General features: G+C 46.5%; 1 protein-coding gene across 1 annotated transcript in view; it reads right to left on the bottom strand.

Moving 5' to 3' along the window:
• The window catches only part of si:dkey-178e17.3 (somatomedin-B and thrombospondin type-1 domain-containing protein), a 424,717-nt gene that overhangs the window by 65,647 nt on the left and 344,811 nt on the right, over positions 1-14,259 (bottom strand). The window contains exon 4 of the mRNA XM_059943700.1: positions 8,235-8,393. Coding sequence (XP_059799683.1) covers positions 8,235-8,393 — 159 coding nt within the window. The remainder of the gene's footprint in view (positions 1-8,234; positions 8,394-14,259) is intronic.

Genomic DNA, 14,259 nt, shown 5'->3' with positions numbered 1-14,259 from the left:
TGATCTTTCACTGATCCTGTAATTGTTACTATTCTATAGATTTGTTGAGTTTGCCTACAAGAAGGTGAATCTCAGGGTTGTATATGGTGAAATATATGTACTTTGATAATAAATTTTACTTGAACTTTTCCTAATTTTATTTATTTATTTAATATTTTGAGCTACAGCGTGGAATAGGCCTTTCCAGCCCTTCAAGCCGTACCACCCAGCATTCCCTCAATTTCCCGTAACCCTTCACCCCTTCCCAATCAGGAACATAGAGATCTCAAACCCCTTACAACCAAGATGGTGGCCATCAAGGCAACTTATTGTAGACGTTCAGGTTTGGGTTAGGCTTCTTTGTGAAAACTGACCCTCTGCAGCTCCTGCAAGGGGGAAGGAAGGGAGGCAGGCACTGGCAAGTTTAGAACATGTTCCATGCCATACAAAACAAAGACTTGACTGAGACTGCGGGGACCTGATGATTGAGAATTGGCATCAGGATAGGGAACAAGACATCCAGGGAGATTGTGACTGAAAGCAAATGGGGGAGGGATGGGTCAATCCAAAATAATTTGTGTCAAGGTTTCTGCTCCCAGTCTGTCTAGGCTAACTCAAGAAATGAAAACGAGCCACAATTTAAATGAAAATTAACCAAGATTTGTGAGCTAGAATTGGAGAGAGGTAATCGAGTGCCAACAATGATCTTTAACTATTTAACTGTTTGAAAGTGAAATAAGAACTATGAGGAATAGAGAGGGCAAATGCAAGCAAGCTTTTTCCACTGAGTTTGGGTGAGACTACAACTGAGGTCATAGGTTAAGGGTGAAAGGTGAAATATCGAAGGGGACCACAGGGGGGAACTTCTTCACTCAGAGGGTGGTGAGTGTGTAGAACGAGCTTGGAGTGAAAGTGGTAGATGCAGGTTCGATTTCAATATTTAAGACTAGTTTGGATAGGTGCCTGGATGGGAGGGGAATGGAGGGTTATGGCCTGGGTGCAGGTTGATGGGACTAGGCAGATTAATAGTTTGGAACATACCAGATGGGCTGAAGTGCATGTTTCTGTGCTATAGTGCTCTTTGATTCTATAACTGTAAGAAAGGATGGGCCTTTTTTATTCCACTGAGGCCTGTTTCTAAAATCTTCTCAGAATCAAGATGGCTGGTTTCATTGAGCCATAAAATCGAACAGCACAGAAATTGGGCCCTTTTGGCTCAGCTTGTCCATGTTGACTGTGTTGCCTACCCACACTAATCCCATTTGTCTGCCCTATGTCAGATTTCCTTCCTACCTGTCTACACACCTTTTAAACAAAGTAGCTGTATCTGCCTACACCACCTCGTTCCAGATATTCACAACCCCTCCCAAGGAAAATGATTTGCTCCTTTGAATTTCTCCCCTGTGTTCTCTGGTTCTATACTCCACACCCTGGAGAAATTCGGTCTATCGATCCTGAGTAAACATCTGTAAGATCGTCCCTCTGCCTGCTGTATTGTGGGTGCTGGTTGTCTGTTGCATCTAATGATGACAGAAAACCTGTGTGGGAGAGATTTTAGAGAGGAATCATTGTGCTTGAGCAGTTCCACTCTATCAACCTCAAAGTCCAGGTCCAGTGGTACAAACTGGGGTCCTTCTCAGTTACAGTGGATGATCATGACATCTTCTATGCCTTGTCATGCTCTTCACTCTCCACAGAGTGAATGCTCTTCTCAGCCATTGGATCTCACTGTAGATCTCATCCACTCTGTCTGCCGGAGATGCCTTCGCATGACAGGACAGGCATGTCCTGATCTGTCCGTTGTATGAGGATCACCAGCAACCCTTGCCTGGTTTAGCCCGACTGTTGAAGTCGTGTACCAGGGTGTGACTGCTGTCACATGCAAACAGCAACTTGGAGCCACAGGTGAGAGCCTCCTACACTACAATGAGAGTAAACTCAACAGTGCCATTACATAGAAAGTGCAACAACATCTCTACTTTCCTAGAAGTTTGCGCAGATTTGGCATGTCACCTAAAACTTTGACAAACTTCTATAGGGCAACAGTGGAGAGTATCCTGCCTGGATGTCAGAACCACAGATTCAGCAGCACAGCAGGTATGGCGACTGCACTTGTGAATATGCACGTGTCCGCTAATTATTATTTCATTGTGATGAAATGCCCTCACCAAGAAGACCTCGGCAGGATTCCAGTGGACAGACGGTGCTGACCGAGCATTTTCCGAGCTAAAGCGACGTTTTACCACCATCCCACTGCTGCAACAGCCAGACCCACCTCAGCCATTCATTGTCGAGGTGGGTGCATCCGATGTCGACACTGGAGCTGTCCTCTCTCAGCGCTCGTCTGCGGAGAGCAGCTGCACCCTTGTGCCTTTCTTTCCCGTCGCTTGACTCCGGCCGAGAGGAATTACGACGTTGGGAACCGGGGGCTTCTGGCTGTCAAAGAGGCCCTGGAGGAATGGTGACACTGGCTGGAGGGGGCAGAGCATCTATTCTTGGTCTGGACAGATCACAATAACCTGTCCCATATTCAGGATGCTAAGAGGCTCAATTCTCGTCAAGCCCGGGGGGCTCTCTTCTTCACACGGTTCAATTTCATCCCGGCAGCAAAGGCTGACTCTCCCCTGGCAGTTCGACGGATCTGAAGACAATGCCGATCTAGACCCCATCCTTCCTCGCTCATGTATCACTGCTCCGGTGATCTGAGGCAGAGGTGACTGCCGCCCAACAATCAGATCCAGGCCTGGATGGGGTTCCTCCCAACCGGTTGTTTGTTCCTGCTACGGTGCATTCCGGAGTGTTGGAATGGGGTCTCTCCTCTTGTCTGACTGGACATCCAGGAATTCAACGGACTCAGGAGTTTATAAAGAGACAACTTTGGTGGCCATCTGTGTCCCAAGATGTCCACAATGTATCTGCCTGTCCCACCTGCGCTCGGAACAAGACAACGTCCTGTGGATCAGCTATGACCACTGCCTGTGGCCCACTGTCCCTGGTCCCTCATCTCAGTAGATTTCATCACTGGTCTGCCCCCGTCTAATGGAAACACCACCATTTTGGTAATTGTGGATCGATTTTCCAAGGCTGCCCACTTCATTGCCCTCCCCAAGCTCCCATTGGCTCGTAAGACTGCCACACTCATGGGTCAGCATGTGTTCAGGCTCCATGGCTTTCCTCAAGATATAGTGTCTGACTGTGGACCACAGTTCACTTCCCACTTTTGGAAGGCTTTCTGCTCTCTTGCAGGAGCCACGGTCAGTCTCACGTCTGGCTTCCACCCCCAATCTAACGGCCAGACTGGGAGAGTGAACCAGGAGTTGGAGACAACGCTGTGTTGTCTTGCCTCTTCCACCCCCAATCTAACGGCCAGACTGGGAGAGTGAACCAGGAGTTGGAGACAGGTTTGGGCAGAGATCACCCACAATAACCTCCAGGCGTCCTCCACTGGTATGTCTCCCTTGGAATGACAGAAGGGATTCCAGTCCCCTCTCTTCCCTGATCAGGAGTTCGATGTAGGAGTTGCTGCTGCTGAACAGCTGATCCAGCGCTACAAGCACACCCGGAGACGAGCCAGGGCATCTCTGCAGCGCGCCAGGAAACAGCATTCCCGGCAGGCTGATCGGCTCCATCGACAGGTAAGGCCATTCAAGCCAGGGGAGGAGGTCTGATTGGCATCAAGGGATCTTCCCTTGAGAGTCAAGAGCCACAAAGTGGCACCGTGCTATGAGGGACCGTTTATAATGGCAAAGGCTGTCAACAAGATGTCGTATAGATTAAGTCTACCAGCATCACTAATGATCTACCCAGCATTCTATGTTTCCCAGCTCAAGCCGATTACTACCTCTTCCCTGGCCCCAGTCACCCCACCTCCCCTCCTCCCCGCCTGGTAGGTGGTTCCATGGATCCCAGCAAAGGACATTTGGACAATTCGCTCATCCAGGACTTCCAATGGACACAGGTCTGTGGCGCCCCAGGGGCTGTGCCGAGATTGGATGGCCCTGTCACAATCATGGATTCAGCAGTGCAGCTGCATCATAACAATTGGGGGCTCATGCGATCTGAATCCATTTCTGAGTTTAAATGTTTGCTTAATTATTGATTGGTGTTCTGGAAAAGGGGAATAACCAATTTTTTTGTTTGGCTTGTGGGTTGTATTCAGCAACAATGAATATATAATTGAGACAGGTTTTTTATAACAAGTAAAACATTTATTAAACGCCGCTAAAAAAAACCCAAAAGTAAACAAACGACTAACTTAACTGGAAGTCAGCTGCTGTACGGAAGGTCAACAGTTCTTAAAGCGAGAAATGCGATCACAGTTCTTTAAAGTAGTATTGCAAAAGTCCAAAATGATTTACAGTCAGTTAAGAGAGACTTTCCTTGAAGTAATAAATTCTCTTTCCCAGCTGATCCCAGCTGAAGTATGCCTTGCCTGAAGGATTTACAATGAAGGAAAATAAAACGGCTTAAAGGCACTGACCTTTCCTTGGTGAAACTCTGCATCCAACTCTTTCTGCTCTTTTAGCAGGAGCTATCTCGGATTGCAGGTTACTAACTCCTTGTATGAAGATTAAATAAGGTTGAATCTGCTTTACCGCCGACATCAACTTTCCTCGATCCTTCAGCTTCCCGAACTTCGATAAATCCTCATTGGACTTTAACTGACAGTGATTTTCAGAACTGCCGGCACCACGGTTCTTACAGTAGAAATTAAAACCACTTTTAAAACAAAACTGTGTCATAAAATCAAATATGCAGCAGAACACTGCTGACTTAAGCCACGAAACTGACCTGCGTCACAGGGAGGGGTCCTCCTTTTCACCCTGTTGAAACAGGCCATCACATGACCTGTCACTGGTGGGAAAAATACATCACTCCACCATCACAAGACCATTACATCATGCCCAGCAGAGCCTCAATTACATCATGGTCACGTGACAATCGCAAGATACCCACGGGTACGTAACAATATTTAGTTATTCCTTTCAGCTGATGTATTGGCTTCATTTTCCATTTGAGAGTTTTAGTTAATAGCACTTTTGGCCTAGCGTATATTGTTTTCTTTTCTCTCTAACTGTTCGCATTAAGGTCTATGAACTATCAACCTGCTTTGGTGTCTGTCGCTCCGCACCTGGGCTATATCTGAACATAGTGACACATCACTATGCCCAATGGAAAAGTCTACAAAGAGTGGTGCACACAGCCCAGTCCATCAGAGGCAAAGCCCACCCCACCACTGAGCACATCTACAAGGAACACTGACACATGAAAGCAGGATCCCTCATTAAAACCCCAACCATCCAGGTCACGCTCTCTTCTCACTGCAGCACTGGGAAGCAGGTACAGGATTTTCCTGAATCCCCTCCTCCTTCCCTTTCTCCTACGGTCCACTCTCCTCTCTTATCAGATTCCTTCCTCTCCAGCCCTTTGCCTTTCCCATCCACCTATCAGCTTCTAGCCATCCTCCTTCCCCTCCCCACCTTTTTATTCCGGCATCTTCCCCCTTCCTTTCCAGTCCTGATGAAGGGTTGCAGCCAAAAACATTGACTGTTTATTAATTTCCATAAATGCTGCCTGATCTGCTGAGTTCCTCCAGCATTAAGTGTGATCGCTGGTGACGTTGGCCTGGGAAAAGACACTAGTTGCTTGATCTGCCCTACCCTTCCAAAGGACAGGGAGAGCCTTGCAACAACAAGACTTACCAGGATTACGGAGTCTGGCTTTTGAGGATACGTTGAGCAAAGGAGGATGAGAGGTGACTTGATAGATAGAAGATGATAAGTGGCAGAGAAACCAGTAGAAATAGTGCAGAAAAGATTTCTGAGGATGTTGTCAGAACCCAAGGGCCTGCAAGATAGGGAGAGGTTGTCCAGGCATGGTCTTTATTCCTTGGGAGGTTACCTCACCTGGTCCCTCAATATCACCTCCCTGAACCAGAGGGCACAGCAGCACCTCTGGTCCTGAGCAATGCTCCTACCTCCTCCCATCTAAACTGCATTTTACCGGAGTACTACTGAGAATGTCTGACAAGTTGCATCTCCATCCAGTCTGGGAGCAGATGAGCATCAGACCAGAAGTCTCTACAAGGGACTATGAGAACAGCTGAGAGTATCCCTACCATCCATCAGGGACATCTATCAGGAGTGCTGCAGGGTTCCTGATAAGGATCCCACCCATCCATCCAGCATCCTCTTTGACTTTCTGCCATCAGACGGGAGACTCTGAAGCATAAAAACAATAACGGTCAGGATGGGAAACAGTTTCTTCCCTCAGGCCGTTAGGCTTCTGAACTCCCTGCAACATTGCATTCACAGTGTCACTGGTTAATTGGTTCTGTACCTGACAATATTTAATTCATGCACTTTAGTTAATCAATGCATAATTCATTTGTAGATTTTATCCTGACATTCCTAAGTTATTGAGAGTTAAATGTGTGTTATGTGCTTTACATTCAGGTTTGGAGAAACATTTTCTCATTACAGTATACATGTATGTAGTTCAACGACAATAAACTTGACTTGGAGCATGGGGATCTCATAGAGGTTTACGAAACCATGGGGATCTCATAGAGGTTTACGAAACCATGAGGATCTCATAGAGGTTTACGAAACCATGAGGGCCATAGATAAGGAGGACAGAAACAATCTCTTCCTCAAGCAATCCTCACAGCTGAGACCCCTCGTCAAGACTGAAAGGAAGGGGCAAAAGTTAGAATAAGAAGAAAGGGGGCTGGTAAGATGTGAGACCAGGCGATGGAAAATTGAGTGGGTTGGGGAGGGGAGTGAGGATGAATTAAGAAGTTGGGAGGTGATATTCCTCTCACCTGGTCTCACCTATCACTTGTGAGCATGTACTCCCCTCACCTTCTCGATCTATCTCTGACCCTTCGTACATGACCTACCCATTCCTTCACATGTATTCTTTCCTCACACCTACCCACTCCCTCATATCTACCCAGTTCCACACACCTACCCATCCCTCATACCTACCCACTAGGACAGGCTGCCTCTGGTCCTCCAGTCCTTGTCTTTGAATTCTCAAATCTGCAGATATCGGCCCTCCAAATGGGGACTTCACCTTAGCATCCCTTCCTTATTTTCTCTTAAAAGTCAACTCTGACAGCAGTATGAGAAACACAGCTACAAATAACCATGAAACAGGCCTTTCGGCCCACAAAGTTTAGTTTTTATGTTTATTTAGAGACACAGCATGGTAAGAGGCTCTTCCGTTGCCCGGCAGTTACTCCCATGTGATCAACTAACCCACATGTCTTTGCAATGTGGGAAGACCAGGAGGAAACCCATGTGGTCACGGAGGATGGTACAAATTCCGTGCTAGCATTAATCTAGTTAAACTAGTCATTAAACACTGAACTAATCTGATCTTCTCTGCCTGTACAATGTCCATAGCTTTTATTCTCTGCACATTCGTGTTTCTGTCTAGGAACCTTTTAAATGCCCTGATTGTATTTGCCTTCACTTTGTCCCTTCCAGCGCACTCCAGGCACGCATTGGTTAATTGGCAGACTTTTACTTTTTTGTAAAATATGTTATAGAGTCATAGAAAAGTACAGCACAAAAGCAAGCCCTTTGGCCCATCTAGTCAGTGCCAAACTATTTGAACTGCCTAGTCTCATTGACCTGAAACGGGACCATACCCCTCCATAGCCCTACTATCCATGTACCTGTCCAAACGTCACTTAAACATTGAATTCGAGTTTGCATGCACCACTTGTGCTGGCAGCTCATTCCACACACTCACAACCCTCCGAGTGAAGAAGTTTCCCCTAATGTTCCCCTTAAAACTTTCACTTTTGACCCATGACCTCTGTTTGTAGCCCCACCCAAATGCAGTGGAAAAAGCCAGCTTGCATTTGCCCTATCTCTACCCCTCACTGTGTATGCCTCTATCAAATCTTCTACGTTCCGAGAGATAAAGTCCTAACCTATACAAACTCAGGTCCTCCAGACCTGGCAACATCCTTATAAATTTTCTCTGTACTCTTTCAACTTGGTTTACATCTTTCTTGTAAGTAGGTGAGCAAAACTGCACTCAATACTCCAAATTAGGCCTCACATGTTGTATGCCTTTATTTTCCAGTAAATGGCACATTACGATAGAATGAAAATGGTGGTGGTCGTTGAAGGTTCCCTCGCAACGTGAATGCTCTGGGGGAGAAAGTGTTCCCTTCCATCGGTCTCGCAGAGCCAAAGCTCTTGTTAAGGAGGGGATCCCAGTTGTACAGTAGTGCTTACCTGGTTCCTTCCAGTCCATCGCCTTCACACCGATCCCTGCTTCCCATGGCTTCTCCCTGGCACTCGGTGCAGACGTGTTTCTCCCTGAACAGCTGGTTGGTCCAGATGCCCAGGTGGCAGGAGGAACTCACCTCCTTCATCCGAAAATAAGCACAGTAACTGCCGGAGGGAGAGAAAAGGAGTAAAATGCCTTTTAGTGTATGGTTTCTCACCTAGTGTCAGTAATCAGCCAGGAGCCAGGAAAGGGCAGAATAAATGGGAAGGCAGGCAAATACGTGTGTTTCACTGCCCAAAATCATCCAGCCTCTGAGTGCTAGACAATGAAGGAGATGGATCCTTCATCAGATCTGGATTCTTTCTTCTAAAGCAAATGAGGAGGAAGGTAGGCTGGTCCCCACAGGAGTTGGACAAATGCACTACCCCCACATGGCTTTACTCCACTCTGACAAACTTCTACAGATGTGTAGTGGAGAGTATATTGACTGGCTCCATCACAGCCTGGTATGGAAACACTAAGGCCTTTGAATGGAAAATCAACAAAAACTAGTGGGTACACCCCAGTCCATCATGGGTAAAGCACTCCCCACCATTGAAAATATCAGGACATCAGCATCCATCATCAGAGCCCCACCACCCAGGTCACGCTCCCGCCTTGCTGCTGCTATCAGGAAGAAAGTACAGGAGCCTCAGGACTCGCACCACCAGGTTCAGAAACAGTTATTCCCCCTCAACCATCAGGCTCCTGAACCAAAGGGGATAAATTCACTCACTTCACTTGCTCCATCATTGAAGTGTTCCCAACAACCAATGGACTCACTTTCAAGGACCCTTCATCTCATGTTCGGTTCTAGATTTATTGAGTATGTCCACAGGAAAATGAATCTCAGGGTTGTAGTTGGTGACATATCTGTACTTTGATAATACATTTACTCTGAAGCGTTAGAACATGGAATACAGAACACCACAGCACAGCTTGGGCCTTCCGGCCGATCAATTAACCTACTCCAAGTTCAATCTAACCCTTCCCTCCTACCTAACCCTCCATTTTTCTATCATACATGTGCCATCAAAGAGATTTTTAAATGTCCCTAATGTATCTGCCTCTGCCACCACCCCTGACAGCACACTCCACACACCCACTATTCTCTGTGTAAAAACCTACCTCCATTTTCATACACAACGGCCTCGAGAGTTCGCAGAGAATGGTGCAAAAAACAAAAAAAATTCAGTGAGCGGCAGTTCTGTGGGAGAAAACATCTTGTTTAATGACTGGCTAGACCGGGGGTCGGCAACCTGCGGCTCCCGAGCCATTTGTGGCTCTTTCACCTCTGTGCTGCGGCTCCCTGTGGCTTTGGGAAATAATTGGTCAGTATTTAATTAAAATGTATTTTATGTTAGTTTGTTAGCTTTTGAAATGTAATTATGGTGATCTTGTACAACCTAAGTGTAGCGACACATTTCCTGCCACATCCGAAACGGCTCACAATTAGCCAGCATTCCGGCTAAGGGAGATAGCCTACGGGGGTTTGTGAGTACGCGTCTTTTGCAGCATCTGCGTCCATGGGGGCTGGGTTGAGGGAGGCTTAAAAGCAAGGCTGTTTAGTTCGAATAAAGCTATCTTTGACTGCAGTTTACTGACACCGCTACAACGTGTTTTTATCGCTGGCTGTCCAGACGGAAGGTGCTGAAACGCTTTGTCGCGTGTCTGGAAGAAGTGAAAACTTTCCTGGGCAGCAAAGGGCTCACCTTTCCTGAGCTGGAACAGCCAGAGTGGCTGGAAAAGCTACACTTCATGGTAGACATGACAGCGCACCTGAACACGCTGAACACAGCTCTTCAGGGGAAAGGACGTACAGCCCTGCACATGTTGGAGGATGTTTTGGCATTCGAGCGCAAGTTGACAGTGCTTGCCAGAGATTTACAGAAAGGCACTTTGTCTCACTTCCCCAATTTGAGAGAGTTCAAACAAGGTCACGACATGATAATTTCGGAGTATTTACATTCTGCAATCATCGCAATGCAAACATCGTTTGGGAAACGCTTCTGTGAGTTCAGAGAGGAAAAAAACACATTATCCTTCCCGGTCACTCCCTTAAGCATCGATCCTTCCCTACTGAATACGACTGCATTGGCAGGTGTGAGTCAACCTGATCTTGAGATGGAACTGGCCGACATAGCCGACAAAGACATATGGGTGTCCAAGTTTAGACGCTTGACAGCAGACCTTGAAGATGTTGCCCGTCAGAAGGCCGTTCTTGCTCAGAAACACAAATGGAGTGATATTGAAAACCTCACAGATGACAGCTTGCGATCCTGTGTAAAGATGAAGGTGACATCATACAGCCCTGATGTGCAGACGCTGTGCGCTGAGGTCCAGGAGCAGAAATCCCATTAACCAAGTATGATAAATATTTTAATTGCCTATTATTTTACTTATATTCATATTTTTTCATTGTTCAGTGAAATAGTCCTTTCATTTTTCAGGATGACAGCTGGCTGACGTTATTTTTGGTTTGCTGCTGGCGGAAAATTTAAGTTCGGCGTTTTTCATAAATACAAGAAGGACTCAAATAGACATTGAATATTTTACTTAAAAGTAACTTTCAACCCAACGTCTTTTTTTCGGAGTTCAAAATGTTTTTGTTGCATGCAGAAATGTAATTTCGTTTTCTCTGCAGGAGTTCATCAATTTCATAAATGCAACACATTATAGTTTGTTTATACATAGCATAAAGGCAAAAAAAACGTTGTATGCAGTGTTATTTCATTTTAAATGTCAAACGGGTTTTGCGGCTCCCAGTGTTTTCTTTTCTGTGGGAAACGGGTCCAAGTGGCTCTTTCAGTGGTAAAGGTTGCCGACCCCTGGGCTAGACTGATTCAAGCTGATGGGAAGTAACAGTAACTCACTGTTACAACAGTGGTGTGCAGAAAGTCATCTCTGAACACACAACACGTCAAACCTTGGGCTACAGCAGCAGAAGACCACGGACATGCATGCAAGTGGCCACTTTGTTAGGTACAGGAATGCATTTCCTTCATTATTTTAAAAGCCTTGATATGGTCATTTAAGAGGTAGTTTGAACAGTGAGTAACTATGTAACCCTCCCTGCAGTATACACCCAGCCTGATGTGTCCTGGAAATCACATGAATCACCTCAACAGGTTCCCGTCTACACTACCAGCCAGTCGCCACCACCTAGTAGACACAAGCTTAAACTGGGGAGGAATAGTCTCCTTTTCTTTGGAGTCCTGTAACAGTCAGGACACCATCCAGAACTAAACAGGTCACTTGACTCTCACTCCACCACTCATTCTCACCTCTACCGAGGACTGCTGGCTGTTGACAAAATACACTGCACTTGGGGCAGCATGGTAGCATTGTGGTTGGCACAACGATTTGTGGTACCAATGATCTGGGTTCAATTCCCACTGCTGCCTGTAAGGAGTTTGTATGACTGCGTGGGTTTCCTTCCACAAGATGTAACGGTTGGTAGGTTAATTGGTCATTGTAAATTGTCCCATGATTAGGCTGGGATTAACATGGTGTGGTTTGAAGGGCCGGAAGGGCCTACTTGGTGCTGTAAATAAATAAATAGATAGATGGACATATAAATAATAAATAAATAAATAAATAAATAAATAAATAGATAGATAGATAGATAGATAGATAGATAGATAGATAGATAGATAAATAAATAAATAGATAAATAGATAAATAGATAAATAGATAGATTGATTGATTGATAATCAATCAATCCTCAAGACACTCTGACAGCATCTCTTCACCCTGTGAAGGCAAGTGCTTGGCAAACACCAGCAATCAGATGTTCCTCCAAGCTGCAGGACATTCTTACTTGGAAGAATTTAACTATTCCTTAATTGTCTAAACCCTGGTACTCACTGCCCAACAGCTCAAGATCAGTTAAGAGAGGGTAATAAATCCTGGCCTTGCTGGTGATGCCCAGATCCCAGACTGTGCTAAGGTCAGTGTCCCACCACTAAACTCAAAACAAGACTCAGTCAAAGAGCAAACTCTCCTGTAGGTAGGTGCCCAAAACTGCATACAATACTCCAAATTATACCTCACTGATATACAACTTCAACATCTCACCTCCTGTACTCAGCACTTTGATTTATGAAAGCCAATGTGCCAAAAGCTTTCTTTACAACCACTTCCAATGAATTAGGTACCTGCATTCCTAGATCACCATGACACTCCTCAGTGCCCTCCCATTCACTGTGTAAGACCGACCCAGGTTCGTCTACCGAAGTAAAAAACCGTGCAACTGTCTGCATTCCATTCCATCTGCCATTTTTCAGCCCCTTTTCCATCTGCAAGCATGAAAGCCTTATCTCCCATGATGCATGGGGAAGGACTCAACTTGGCAATTTACCTCAGGCTATTGCCCAAACCCATTAAGCTCCATTTAATTGTCTGCAAGGATATAATTTATTCTATTATTATGGGGAATCAGAATTCCTGACAACACTTTATTTCTGTTTTCCATCAGAGAATAACGAGTCAGATCCCTCTCCCTCAGAGTTTGAGGCAACTGGGAGCAGTTATTAATTCAGCACAGGCCTCTTTGCCCACTCAGTAGGCGACATTCCCAGGAGCAGATATCACAGCCCGGTGGCTCTGAGACAACTTTCCTAGGAGCAGATATCACAGCCCGGTGGTGCTGAGACAACTTTCCCAGGAGCAGATATCACAGCCCGGATGCTCTGAGACAACTTTCCTAGGAGCAGATATCACAGCCCGGTGGTGCTGAGACAACTTTCCCAGGAGCAGATATCACAGCCCGGTGGCTCTGAGGTGACATTCCCAGGAGCAGATATCACAGCCCGGTGGCTCTGAGACAATGTTCCCAGGAGCAGATATCACAGCCCGGTGGTGCTGAGACAACTTTCCCAGGAGCAGATATCACAGCCCGGTAGCTCTGAGGTGACATTCCCAGGAGCAGATATCACAGCCCGGTGGCTCTGAGACGACATTCCCAGGAGCAGATATCACAGCCCGGTGGCTCTGAGACGACATTCCCAGGAGCAGATATCACAGCCCGGACGCTCTGAGACAACATTCCTAGGAGCAGATATCACAGCCCGGTGGCTCTGAGACAACATTCCCAGGAGCAGATATCACAGCCCGGTGGCTCTGAGACGACATTCCCAGGAGCAGATATCACAGCCCGGTGGCTCTGAGACGACATTCCCAGGAGCAGATATCACAGCCCGGACGCTCTGAGACAACATTCCTAGGAGCAGATATCACAGCCCGGTGGCTCTGAGACAACATTCCCAGGAGCAGATATCACAGCCCGGTGGCTCTGAGATGACATTCCCAGGAGCAGATATCACAGCCCGGTGGCTCTGAGACAACATTCCCAGGAGCAGATATCACAGCCCGGTGGCTCTGAGACAACATTCCCAGGAGCAGATATCACAGCCCGGACGCTCTGAGACGACATTCCCAGGAGAAGATGTCACAGCCCGGTGGCTCTGAGGCGACATTTTCAGGAGCAGATATCACAGCCCGGACGCTCTGAGACAACATTCCCAGGAGCAGATATCACAGCTTATACCTGGGCATGCTTATGCTGGAATTACAGAGTCATAGAAAAGTACAGCACACTAACAGGTGCTTTGGCCCACCTAGTCCAAGTCGAACCATTTAAACCGCCTACTCCCATCGACCTGTACCGGGACCATAGCCCTCTATACCCCTATCATCCATGCACCTATCCCAAACTTTTCTCACATCAAACTCACATGCATCACTTGAGCTAGCAGTTCATTCCACACTCTGACCACCCTATGTGTGAAGAAGTTTCCCCTCATGGTCCCCTTAAACTTTTCATCATTCACCTTTAACCCATGACCTCTGGTTGCAATCCAACCCAACCTCAGCAGAGAAAGCCTGCTTGCATTTCCTCCATCTTATTGCTTCAGAGTGCATGTTTGCTAATTGCTGATAAAGGATTGAAGTAAAGCGTTCGACTCATTGGAATGGCCATTTCACTGGAGC

Source organism: Hypanus sabinus, chromosome 18 (assembly GCF_030144855.1).
Source record: "Hypanus sabinus isolate sHypSab1 chromosome 18, sHypSab1.hap1, whole genome shotgun sequence".
Lineage (NCBI taxonomy): Eukaryota > Metazoa > Chordata > Chondrichthyes > Myliobatiformes > Dasyatidae > Hypanus > Hypanus sabinus.
This window is presented reverse-complemented; position numbering and strand designations above follow the sequence as displayed.